The following is a 12,767-nucleotide window of genomic DNA, read 5'->3' as shown; positions in this document are numbered from 1 at the left end:
AGACTTATAAAAAGAAGGTGAACCTGGAAAACACATGCAAAAGAGAGTCAAGTGTTTAAATGAAACACAAACAGCTTTATTATCCATGCATTATGCCATTATGTAACCCACCCCCCATGAATTTCACACACACACACACATACACATACACACTCCTCACTGGAAGGTATGCTCATGCCATGAGATAAGCTCATCCCGTCACTCACTCTTTATTAGTACAGGATTACATTTATTCTCAATCCCAAACTCACACAGACACTCAGTACAGCACTGTCTGCCAGGGACCGTCAAAGGTAGCCAGGCAGTCAGGTCGCTTCTGGATTGTTTCATGCTCATGAAGGTCTGTTGCTCATTTGGCTACTAACAGAGGTTTTACCAAGAGACAGGTGGATTTCTGTCAGACACGAATAAACCAAAGTTTTGTGAATTCAGTTTCATGAAGGTAAGACAATGATCCCACTTATTTGAACAGGTGGCAGGTGATCGGTACTGACCAGTGAGCTTTTTGTATTCACTTAGTTATATCTAATATGATAACAGATGAAATTAACCTGCCATGGAAGTTGTAAAGTTTATCAGAGGTTTCTGTCTGCATATGAAACCTTGTTTTTTGCATCTGAAATGTGCATGCAATGGTCTCCAAATGTTATTTATTTAACAATATAATTCAATAATAGTAAAGTAACATAACCCTCCGCCAACCCTGTCCTTCTTCCCCAGATGTTTCCTTGGTCCGCGGTTTTCTCCCTGGAGCCCAAAGTCCCTGGCCAGCGCACAGCGGAGGAGCTGGTAACCAATACTCTGATGCTGGAGCTGGGGGCCATGGTGAAACGCACCGAACGCATCCGTTTAGAGAGGATGACAGAGGGCCGTCGCCGCCGTCGCAGCTCCTCCTCCACTGCTGACTACAGCTGGCTGGCCAACACCCCCACCCCACAGCCCTATGAGCTGACCCCCAACGACCTGCTGGAGCTGCAGGAGCTCTGTACCAAGATCCCTCCGGCACAGTGCGGCCCTTTGATCGTCAGGTGAGGAAGACGAATAGGGAGACATAGTCGAATAAGAGAGAGAGAAAGATGTGACAAGAAGACGAGTACATGTAGAAAGATACAAAGTACTAAGAGAAGGAGAGCCAAAGACAATCACAGAGACTGAAAGAGAGAGACGGGCAGGAAGGAACGCAGCATGAAGAAGAAGAAGACGAGGAGAGAGCTGCAGGGTTTCAAACTGATCCCTGTAGAACCCTTCAATTTAACTCAGAAAGTGAGCTGATACTTTAATAACTTATTCTTTCCTAAGAGACAATAGTACATGCACGGCATCTTACAAATGACATGCCCGTATTCAGGGGCGTCACAACACGGGAGGCAAAGCAGGCAATTGCCTGGGGCCCCGAGCTGAGGGGGGGGGGCCCTGAGAACGATTGGCAAATGCCCCAATTTCACAGGAACCAGATTCTAAAGTAGTTGCTTGTTTTCTTTACCTTCTGTGATAGTAAATCTAGTTAAGTATAATGAGGGCCCATATCCTACCACGGGCGTAGTTAGGGATTTTGGACCCGTTTAAAAACTGCCCTTTAGGCTCCACATATCTGTCCGTGTCATCAGCTTTGCTATTCTGACCTTGTTTGGGTCGTGTTTTGAGGCGATTCTAAAGCTCTGTAAATGTATGTGTTGAATGATCCTGTTGGTCCTGATCATCACCATTCGTTATTCCTCCTGCTGCAGGTTCAGGAGGATGGTGTCGCAGATGGAGCCTGAGGTTGACGAGGTGGCCCGGCTGTTTCGCTCGGTACTGCGCGACTGCGTGGACGAGATGAACGGAAACGAATACATTGAGGAGCAGGACACCGTGTTCGAGAAGCAGCAGCGCAGCAAGAGCCTCTCCTTCGTAACTTTCCGCACAAAGTTTCGCACGGGGCACTTCTTCAAGGGCAGCAGCATGAGGGGCTCCAGGGGGAACCTGCAGCAGCAGGTGGACTGGTATGACGAGCAGGAGGAGGAGGAGGAGGAGGAGGATGGAGCAGAGGAGGAGGCCATCAGGGCCAGGGCAAGGAAAGGGAGGAGCAAGAGCATGCCAGAGATTACCCCTATTGAGCAAAGTGACCAGGTGTGAGGGGAAGGAGGGAGAGTAAGGTCAATCCAGAAGGGGTGTTCGAAGGGGGGGCACCTGTGGAGGTGTTTTGGAGGGGAGGGAAAGAGAGCCTGGATTACAGAAGGCCAACATAAATCAGGGGGAAGGGGTGACAGGATAGATATGAAAAATGTTCACTAGATTTCCTCTAACCTGGCCACTTTTGAAATATCAAAAAGATTTCTCTACCTTCAGGAACACTGTCCATTAGCTGATGAACTTTAGTCCATCACAAGAAGCATACTTGTTTGTGTGAAGAAGAGTGGTTAACATTTTGTTTTGTTTGGCTGATGTATGTCCAAGATTTCATGAGCATCCAACGGAAATACAAATATGAACCTCATAGTGGCGCTGAAGGTAATTTTTAGAGGGTTCACCAAAGTCAGTAGCATTAATCATCTGTGGACAAGGGTTACCAGGCCTACATCTCACGAAAGGTCTCTCTAATAGTTGTTCAGATAGTTCAGTTTGTACCAGAGACTGAAGGACGCTGCCATCCCTAGAGGTGAGACGCTAATGTAGATTAAAAAACTAATATGTGCTGCATGGGATTTTCTTGAGTAAGATCTCCTGACTGTTTAACCCTCACATGCTTCAGGTATCTCTAAAACCATGACTGATGCTCGCCAAACAACAGAACAGCTGTCAGCATAGAGAGCGGGGAAGTTCAGCTCAGGACACTGATGTGGATAATTCAACTGTTTGAATCTGGATAAATCAGCACAGTTAGCAGGTGCTCACATAGTGTATCCATTAAGCAAATCCTCATCATGTCAGTCATTTGAAATCTTGTTTTTTATTGTGTATATGAAATGTATTCGGAGAAATAAACATATGTGATTAAAACATGTGTTTTTTCACAAATGCTACTGTGATTTTTGGGATTAAATGTAAAGTTGAGAAACATTTTGACTAAATGTAATTTTGGCCACGAGAGTCACTATTAGATTTACACTAAATGGTCAAATGATAATGGACGTTTTGCCATTTGTGGCTGACAAGGTAAAAATATTTATATGCATATCTATCTGGGCCTGTACCGTAATAAATGAAAGGAAAAATAAAAACCCTACAACTGTGGTGTAAATATTGGGAATATAAACTGCAGCGTGGCCCCATTTAGCACGTCTCTGTTGGTGAGTCTCAGCATGGCTAATTATATCCCTGCTGACTAATCCTATTATCTCAAGAAAATCTCATCCATAAATGCCAGCACCCCATTATTCTTTTATTAGTATGCACTTTCTTATCAATACATCATTATCACTATTTGCACTTTGTACACTGAAGTCAAGGCATTTGGCTAAAAAAAAAAAAAAAAAAACAAGAGGAAAAATAGGAAGAATGTTTTCTTTCTTCTTAAAAACCTGTGGTCATTTAAAATACTGCCCGTACATTAGATAAAGGAGGGAAGCAACTACAACAGTGATATTCAACCAGACACTTCAGGGAATCTGGCTGAACGAGTCACTTCATTAGTGGGTCTTCAAAACCAGCGCAACCCTGTCAGACGCACTGATGTCAAACCCGGGTCCTGTTCAGACACTCGTAGGCTGTAGTCTTCCTGCTGCACCGAATGTGGAAGGTACACACTTTTCCAACAATTCAACATGCTTCACGGCTGCAACCAGTTTAATTTAAAACAGTTTTCTTACATAGCTTAACATGTCATACAGCTCGTTCCTGGATGAAACTAACAAAGTCCCCTTTATTAACTGGCTCTAACTGCCTTCTTGTGCCTTCAGGAGACAAAATGCCAGCCCACAGAGAATGTCTTCGTATTGTGTCACAGTTCATTTGGAGTACTTGTTTGGCAAAAAGACATTGAAAGAAAAACAAAAGGGAAAAGGATTAAAAATATTCCTCATCATAACTGAACAGTGTTAAGTGAAAAATCGCTGATAAATGAGACACAGTCATTCTCTTCAATAAAAAGCAGGTAAACCAAGAAGCAAAAATTATTTGAGGATAAACTCCAGTTCTGTTGTTTGGCTTTGGAATAATGATAATAACAGGTGAAATGTGGCATGGGAGGACAAGAAAAAAAAGAAATTAAAAAGAGTTTGCAGAATCAAACCATTAAATTATAGCCATTTGGATTAAATGTTTATGAGTAGTTGGTCAAAGTACAAGGGCAGTTTTCTGCTCTCTCTATACAAAGCAAGGATTTTAGATAATTAATTCTTTTTTGTTTGGACAGAGTTCATCATCTTCTTTCTTCACTGAATCTTTGAATTAAGATAGAGTCTGGGGCTTGGGAATAACCGACAAGTCTGTATTAATCTGAGTGGATCCCAAGCCTCCATCAAGCCGTCACTTTGACAGAGGAGCCTGTCCTTCAAATTTTAAGTCTGGATGTGTTGTCTTAGTCCAGCTTTAGATTTAACGTCCGCTTCCCCCTTCCTTTAGCCGGTCCTCCTTTCTTTAGGCAAAGAAGACGACAAAGATGATGAAGAACACGATGAGGACGAGAAAGATCTTGATCATCAGCCAACGGTTGGAAGAGACCGACTGGAAGTATTTGAGGATCTCTGTGTGGGCGCCCTCCACGTTCAGCTGAGTGTCCTCCACGTTTGCATCGATCCTGTAAATACACGACAGGGAAAAGGTTCAGTCCAACTGAGCTTTTAAAAAGACAGAATCAAATCACATTACGGCTTATTTATTTTCTTTAAATCTGACATTTTATAGACTAAATGACAATGATTTACTAATCAATAATTTCTGTTCAAGATTCTTATTGCTCACATACTAGTGTGCACTTATTTCTCCTCATTTCTTTTTCTGTTTCCATTTACAGAGTCTTGCTTGTAAAAAAATATATTTAATGTTCTTGGTTTCTGAGAGTCCTCCGTCGTTGACCCTCCATCTGTTTCCATCTCACCTCTGAATCGTCTCCTCTTGCTCTTTGACCATGTGCGCCAGCTGCTGGAATATAGAGCCCAGTTCCACAATGGTGCTCTCAATGTTCTGCATGGTGTCTGCACGGCTCTGGATGTACGAGTCCTGTAATGACAAAGTGAGCAGGATTTAAAAAAGGGGCCTTATCAGGGAACATAAATGCACAGTTTTACTATTTGATCAAAGTTTTAAGTGAAGATTTCTATTCTACCTGCTCATCAATAAGTTGGAGCTGCATGGGATTGGACTGAGAGCCCATATCGATGGCCACATCCCCCAGACTCCGGGACTCATCCTGCATCAGGACTGAGCTCTCTGAAGGGAGACAACAAGCAAAACACAAACACATTTTCAATAGGACCAGATGGAAATGCTAAATGGTAGAGGGGAAAAGCAGTGAGAACAGCGGGCAGATACAGTAGCTAGTTATACCCACTGGGAGAGTCAAACGTTCCAGGGAAATACCTTTTAAATTTGAGGTTGTATAGCCCTGGTAGTCATTGCGTGGCTCACGAGCTGCATGCGGCTCCTGGGCCCCTTTTTTGCGGCTCCCTAAAATATTTTTTAATTTTTGCATTATAGATGACCAAATACAGTATAAATCATTCACATGGACTTCGAGCAGTTCCCTACTACAACAGCTGGTTGTTCTAAGAAATACACTGGCAGTTAAAATTTCTGTTCAACCTGAATTCATTTCAAGCAATATGCCTATTGTAGATACCGTAGAATTCAAAATATGAATGAATAGGTATAGGTGCAATGAAAAACATTATATCACTGTAATAATAATTGATAATGTTTGTTTTTACTATGCCATGAGGAGACATTTGCCAACTGTGAGAGTTTCAAACATCTTTATATTTCTATTTAGGTAGCTTTTTGTTAAAAAGCATATTAATCATAGTGGGTTTAAAAGTCAGAATCACTGGATGTTAAAGTGAGTCTCAATAGTATTAGTCTCAACTGTCAAGAATTATGATCTAATGTTATGTTCAAGAGTTTATATGTCTCTATAATTCTCAAGGTATTTAAAATAAACACTTTGCTTGAAATGTAGCCAATAGCACCTGAAGACCACAGGCTGCACATGAACTTTCCACTGACAGTGTAAATGCCTGCATGGGAAGCTCCCAGTGTTAATTAGAGGGTCTCTAGTAAGAAGCCAGATTAATTATTTCCCTGGCTCCTCCTCAGTTCACATTTTGCCAGATATGTTGAATTTTCCCTCAAAGCCAAAACCAAGCTTAAATAAAGGTGTGTTCACTCTACTACACTTGTTGGAATTGCCAGCACAGTTTTTCATGAATTACGTGATCAGATGAAGGATTTTTTAGGAAAGACTGATTTGTAAATTTGGAGAGTGAACACTCCCTGATGAAGCTAAAACAGCATGCATTGTTTACCTGTTGCTGCCATTACGTTAATGCTACAAGCCTGAAGCTAAGATGAGGACGGACTTACTGAAGTTGTTGGCCATCAGAGGAGAAGACGAGACCGGAGGCTGCGAGAACTGCTCTCTCCTGCTGCGCTGCTGCTTCAGGTTCTGCAGGAAAACAGACGAAGGATGGAGACAGTGAACATGTTGAATAACTGTGTCTGATTCAAGACGTTGTCGTGTCTTCTGACTTTGAATGATAAAGTATAGAAAATGTTAAGTATGGCTTACCTCTGTTCTTACTTCTAGGACCGATTTGAAGTCATTGGACATTGAAGCCAGTTTGGACTGTGGATAAAAGAAGTCAAAGTGAAGTTAAACAAAGTAAAGCTTCATTTAGCTGTGAACATTTGTTACAGACCTCTACTGTGTGAAAAACATTTCTTCTGATGTCTTGCAAAACTTCTTCCATAAAATTGCACACTTTATTTCACTGTACATTAACAAAAGCAGAATTCTATTTAAAATTTCACGAAAACAATAACATTAACATGTGGACAATGAAGAACATATTCTATTCTAAATGTTATTAATTGGAAAAGAACACTAAATGCTTATATATTTCACCAAAATCGAAATTGTTCCAGTGCAAACACACAATTCATTGTGAATTAGACCTTGTTGAATATACCTGTAATGACACCACTATAGTGTTAGAGTGGGTTTGGATATGCCGACCACCCGGAGCTCCGCGGGACCTCACCAAGTCCTGCAGTTGTGCTATCTGTTTATTTAGACTGTTGATGTCCTAAAAACATAAACAGAGGAGATGTAGAAATGTATTTACAGGATTGTAGAAAGCTGCTCTATTCACAAATAATGTATAGTATATTTATAAAAGCCCATTTCATGGGATATTAACAATTTACTCACTTGTTTTATGATGTACGTTAGCTCCTCAACCTCCACCGCCTTGTCGTCAAATAGAGATTTTCTCTTTGCCACTAAAGCATCAAAATGACAACATGCACAATCAGAGACTTCACAAAAAAAGATTTTTATAAAAATTTTAAAAGATGCTAAAATAATACTGATGGAACACTTACAGATAGTGAGCTTTTCCAGTTTGGCAAATGTATTGCTGAGGTCTTTCCCAATTCTCCTACAAGGAAACAAACAGAAACGTGGCTGTGAAATATGTTTGCTTGGATTCTTACCATGAGTTAGATAAGATGATTATATCAACTTAATCTTCTTCTGTGTCTCACTGCTTACAGTCTATAAGATAAGCTAGGAAAAACAAATATTATGCAATAAGCATGGGGAGGATAATAATGTGTGAATACAAATAGCTGAACACACAAAATCAACATAAGAAGAACAAACAATAATGAGTTGTTGAAACTCATTACTGAAAAGACTGCGGGGGAACTTACTTGGCCATAACTGTGAAGTCACTGCGCTGCCTGAGAGCGCTGAGTGCTGGTTTACTGGGCTGTATTCCATTCTGCAAAAGGAGGTAGTAAGTACAGTATGACATAAGAGTGTGTATGGCAGGCAACTGCGAACATATGAAAGGTCTTCTCAACATTGATTGATGACTAATAGATGGGTCAAGTGGTGGGCAATTCATTGTTTGCTATTCTGTTGACCAACTAAACATTATAGTCAATAATGCTTCCTTCGGATATCGCTAAACAATCAATTCTAAGTGCTTTTAGTTTGTTGGTCAAACTATGTGAACATAATTGTCACTGAAAAATGAGCGCTGATATCTTGTAAATATAATCAATGTGGTGTGATGTTTGACAATACTGCCAATTTAACATGACAAACAACTACTTCTGATTAAGATCCTCCAAAGGTGTCCGTTAACGGATTGTGACCAAGTTGTCAACTACAAATATATTGGCATTGCTGACTGCCATTTACCATAATCATTTTGTTGCCAGTTGTATTTGGAGGATAATAGACATCTTACCAGGGCTATAGAAGTAAAAAAGAACACCAATGTTTGCTTAACTTAATATTAAATCTGCAGATAAGAGTAGGTTAACGGTTGTTTTGATCAACATATCAACAGGTCTTAATAAGCTATTCAGTTCTCTGGTCTTTCTAAACCTCTTGCTGTTATTTTGTGGCACTTTGGGATACTTCTGTCGGTCTTTAATATCTTTCAACAGTGTCCTTTGACTTTCAAATAACATGAAATATCAACAGTGACTTCATACAGACGCCCCAGGGCCTGTGTCTCATACGCTTATGTTTGGAATCCATACACGTCACCTTAACAGGAACAAGAATCTACTTTGAAGACATGTACATTTCAACAGACTTGTGTAGTTTATAAATAATCATAGGCTTTTATATAGGACACTGGACAAAACCCTGTTATTTTATACTTTTTTGCCTTGAGAAATTAACTAAATAAGTTAAACAGGCATCAAATGTGTTATACAACTGAAGCCTTTGTGAAACCAACCGGAGAGGATCCTAAACAAGGAACCAAAACCAAAAGCAGCCAAGGCCTTAACTTCGATGGTGTAAAACTTGTATTATTGTGCTGTCCCAACATACCTGTCTGCCCTGGAGAGATTTACAGGCTGACTGGAACTCAACGGTCCGGTCACGGCACGTCATCCTGCCGCCGGGAGAGCGTCACCTGCCCGCTGAAGACCACAAGCCGCCCGGGAGCGTCGGCGTCCTCCTCCGCTGTGAGGGATGGGTGGATACGAAGACCTCCGGCTCGGTGGACGAACTCACATCCAAGGTGCTGTGTTCTTCACGGACACATGCACACACACACCCACGTCTGAAAACAAGGGACGTTACATGACAGCCTTTAGGATTTAACACCGTTAAACCTGCGTATCGCCGTTTCACGGACAGAATTGTTTTGAATTTGAATAAAGCTCCAGGTTTGGTTTCAGGTACCGTTAGCTCACAGTTCACTTCACACCGACTGAGCTAAACAACAACAGCCAGGTGACACGTAGGGGGATGACGCTCACGACTCGTAAATAAAGCCACGGCCGAGCTAAATATACACATTATTAGGTAAGAATGATTATCCAGAGACGGCGTGGACCGGTCCTGTGTGAGAGTGAAGGCCGCCCGTCAAGACTCAGCTGATCGCGGCCTCACCGGCTAGCCCCAAGCTAACGTTAGCTCCAGAAAGCTAACCAGGGTTTTCGTACGTTCTCTACTTTAACCTCCGTTATGTTCGACCTAAACCAGCCCCGCGATGTTGAACCTTAGTCGGAAGACGATAAAAACCATTCGACGGGACTTACTTGAGTCGATGTTAGATCATATTTCGAGAGCTCCCGATGTTTCTGGTGAAAACTAAATAACGCAGGAGTTAAAGTTCCGATCCGCGTCATATCCGGCAGTGACGTCACTGCCACGTCTACTTTACAAAGGCGGAAAATCCCTTCAGGTGCAACACGCCGCCACCAGATGTCGCCCTGTGTCCTGTTCACGCTGTAGTTCACAATTATTTACTTGAATTACTGAATGTTACAGTTCTGTGTAAAAGGTCTCAATTTAGCTAAAGTCTAAATATTGGAGTGTAGTGAATATAAAGTAAAGTGGACAAAAAATTAATAAATAAGGTCAAAAAGTTATTCACTGTAACCAATTCTCCTCTTGCCGCATTCAAGGTGTTTTTTTAACATCTTAAAGAAAGTGCCTCCGTTCTTCTGTCTCTTCACATGATCCAACACTGACTCCATGATGTTAAGATCGGGGCTCTGTGAGGGCCCACACCATCTGCCAGGACCCCTCAGACACCTCCCCCCAGTGGTATTCTGTGATGGATAAGAATCTGAACATGTGAGGTGCCTAAACTTTTCCACAGGACTGAATTTCCATTGCGGTGGATGATGTAAAGAAAGTAAAGATCCAGGTGGATATGTGCATATCCTATTATCAAGAAACAAACCTTATTTACTCCAACACAAATAGCTAAATTGTATGGTTTGTACGATTTCTCATAAAGGTGCATTTTACCATGTCCTGTCCATGGCTGGATTAACCCACTATGAGGCCCCAGATGCAAAGATAAGGTGGTGGGCCCCATTAAACCCCTTGTTGCCCCTACAATGAATGCAAAGTGCAGTCTGGTCTGGCGCCAGGTTTTCTTCACGGTAATTTGATGCAACAACAATTGAAAGATATGCAACATATGTGCACAAAACAGTTTGACTCAGCGGACCCCAGGATTAGCAAATGAATTAGATCCCAGCTCAAAGGCCCTTATCCTTTTAACTGATAGTTTGTTATATATATTCACAAATGTGTTTTCAATTAAATGAACACAAACCACTTCACATTTGGACAATAATAACCAATATACTGAATATGTCTCTCAATATTACTACACTATATATTCACAGTAGAGATGATGTTTGGGATCACTGCTTTCCATACATTTTACTACCACTACAATAGTGGAGTTCAAGAGAAGTTACTGTGATACAGATATATAGTATAATAAATGCAAACAGTGTATTGTATGGTATTTGGACATTCATTTGTCTCAGATGAAATATTGGAAAATCCTGCACAACAGGAGAATTTTGAGCCAGTTGGGGCTTCAGGTTGTATTTACATTGTCAACGTGGATTATAAACATTTGGGTTAAAACATTCTATGTTGTCAAACCTACATTATCAACAGATAATGAACAGTATCATCATAATAAGAAAGTCAAGCCACTGGGTCACTCCAAACTGAATTTAGTCTCAAGTGATTGTTGATGTCAAGATGCAGGAGAAATGAACCCTTTGAGTTTGAGGGAGCAGCAGAGGAATGAGCAGGCAGACAGCGGCGGACTGTGATTGGCTGCTGCCTCAGGTGAGTCAACCTGCAGGTACAGTAAGGTATGGGGGGGGGGAGAGAGATAACATCCAGCAGGCTCTCTGATCTCCTCTCAGTCCTACTGGTACCAGCATCCTCCACCTGACAGGACCGAGCATGTCAAACCACAAATATGCCTTCACCTATTTACCTGCTAGACTCACAACCACAAACACCCCCTCCTCCAGCCTTTCTCTCTCCCCTATTGCCTGCACCACCCCTCACCCACTCATCTCCACTCCACTTCACATTTTATACTCTACTTTAGGCCACCTAACATATCTCACTCCTCTTTATACTGTCACAGATTGTTTGATGTTTCAATCTGATGTAGAAAATTGCCCTGGTCTGTTTGATTTTGCTTCCAGCATCACATTACATTCAATTGTTGAGGTTATGTTTGTGTGTTGGTTGGTTTGCTTGTTTGTATCCAAGATTACACAAAATAGCTGAATGGAATTTCCTTGAACCTTGATGGAAGGATATGGGCCAAGAAAGAACCCATTGAATTTAGGTGTGTATCTTGGAATTATTTCTTCACTTTCTTTAACATCTTGAGATTTTAGACATTTTCACTGATTTCCTAGGAAATAATTCATAGATATTGATGAAAAACAAATTTATTGAATTTAAGGGGACTGTTGGGCCTTGGTGCAGGTATGTGCTCTACTGACATTAGATTTGTCATTTAGTTCATATCTTTAGCCATGATGGAAGCAGGGCTGTACGAATTTCAATTGGCTGTTTGGTCCACCACTAAATATCTTAACAATGATTAAATGGATGAAGATGACTTTTTGTACAGACACAGAGGATGGATCCTATTGACCTTGAGGATCATTTGACTTTTCATATAGTGTAGGTCAGTGAACCAATGTAAAACCCTTTTTACATTCTGAATTACTACACTCATATCATAAACACTGAAAAACAAGTTTTGATAAAACTGGACATCATTGTCCAATGGAGAAAAACATTTGAATATGGTCTTTATTTACGAAATGAGGGGAATCAAACCTCCTCTTAACTCCTCTTGGTAAAAACGACGCGTAAATCTTTCATCAAGGTTGACGTCCTTCAGTGGACTGAGACAGACGAGGCCTGTGGATCCATGTTTCTGTCGGAGATAACGCTGCTTGTTTGTTCTGTAAAATAAAGTAAAGTTCTCTGTGTTCACAAGAGACCCTAAAAAACATTCACTTTCCTGTCAGCAAACACACACAACCTTACCCTGCACATTTTGAACTCAGTCTCTCTCTCTCTCTTTCTGTCTCACTCTTTCATTTCATCCCTCTCTCTCTCTCACACACACACACACATACACGAGTGCTGATACCATCTAACAACACACTCTTGCAGACCAGATAGCATACAGTACCTGCTTCAACACAGCTGCGGCTACAAAAGCAGGGAGGAAACCACGGCTGGGGTCATTAGGAAAACACGACTGCGAACGCAGAGAAAGCAAGGTGGAAAAATACAGGAAGTCCTGGTA

At 41.3% G+C, this 12,767-nt stretch overlaps 2 protein-coding genes and 1 long non-coding RNA gene across 4 annotated transcripts; 1 reads left to right on the top strand and 2 right to left on the bottom strand.

Moving 5' to 3' along the window:
- Positions 1-687: 687 nt before the first annotated feature.
- On the top strand, positions 688-2,868 carry zgc:162144 (RD3 domain-containing protein). The gene is made up of 2 exons (XM_034598136.1): positions 688-1,028; positions 1,728-2,868. The coding sequence occupies exons 1-2, from the start codon at positions 721-723 to the stop codon at positions 2,113-2,115; spliced, it is 696 nt and encodes a 231-aa protein (XP_034454027.1). The 5' UTR covers positions 688-720; the 3' UTR covers positions 2,116-2,868.
- A 472-nt stretch (positions 2,869-3,340) lies between these two features.
- Positions 3,341-9,845, bottom strand: stx5a (syntaxin 5A). 2 transcript variants are annotated; one of them, XM_034598428.1, is made up of 12 exons: positions 9,706-9,845; positions 8,990-9,224; positions 7,849-7,919; positions 7,519-7,574; positions 7,346-7,416; positions 7,104-7,220; positions 6,704-6,760; positions 6,499-6,580; positions 5,500-5,586; positions 5,246-5,349; positions 5,018-5,139; positions 3,341-4,717 (listed from the first exon to the last, which is right to left on the bottom strand). In XM_034598428.1, the coding sequence occupies exons 2-12, from the start codon at positions 9,050-9,052 to the stop codon at positions 4,558-4,560; spliced, it is 990 nt and encodes a 329-aa protein (XP_034454319.1). In that variant the 5' UTR covers positions 9,053-9,224; positions 9,706-9,845; the 3' UTR covers positions 3,341-4,557. The 2 variants fall into 2 exon arrangements, with proteins under 2 accessions (XP_034454319.1, XP_034454321.1); XM_034598430.1 differs by lacking the exon at positions 5,500-5,586.
- A 2,455-nt stretch (positions 9,846-12,300) lies between these two features.
- Positions 12,301-12,767, bottom strand: LOC117769508. Its single transcript, XR_004615246.1, has 2 exons — positions 12,651-12,767; positions 12,301-12,417 (listed from the first exon to the last, which is right to left on the bottom strand). It is a non-coding gene; the product is annotated as an uncharacterized LOC117769508 (long non-coding RNA).

This window comes from Hippoglossus hippoglossus, chromosome 10 (assembly GCF_009819705.1).
Source record: "Hippoglossus hippoglossus isolate fHipHip1 chromosome 10, fHipHip1.pri, whole genome shotgun sequence".
Lineage (NCBI taxonomy): Eukaryota > Metazoa > Chordata > Actinopteri > Pleuronectiformes > Pleuronectidae > Hippoglossus > Hippoglossus hippoglossus.
Note: the sequence above shows the minus strand (reverse complement) of the source record. Positions and strands in the feature narration are given on the sequence as shown.

Bases quoted from the DNA above. Each gene is read 5' to 3' on its own strand.
- zgc:162144 (XM_034598136.1), top strand. From the start codon at position 721: ATGTTTCCTTGGTCCGCGGTTTTCTCCCTGGAGCCCAAAGTCCCTGGC. The intron at 1,029-1,727 runs GTGAGGAAGACG...CTCCTGCTGCAG, and splicing joins TGCGGCCCTTTGATCGTCAG to GTTCAGGAGGATGGTGTCGC.
- stx5a (XM_034598428.1), bottom strand. From the start codon at position 9,052: ATGACGTGCCGTGACCGGACCGTTGAGTTCCAGTCAGCCTGTAAATCT. The intron at 7,920-8,989 runs GTATGTTGGGAC...CTCCTTTTGCAG, and splicing joins AATCTCTCCAGGGCAGACAG to AATGGAATACAGCCCAGTAA. The intron at 5,350-5,499 runs GTATTTCCCTGG...GTCTCCCTTCAG, and splicing joins TACAACCTCAAATTTAAAAG to AGAGCTCAGTCCTGATGCAG.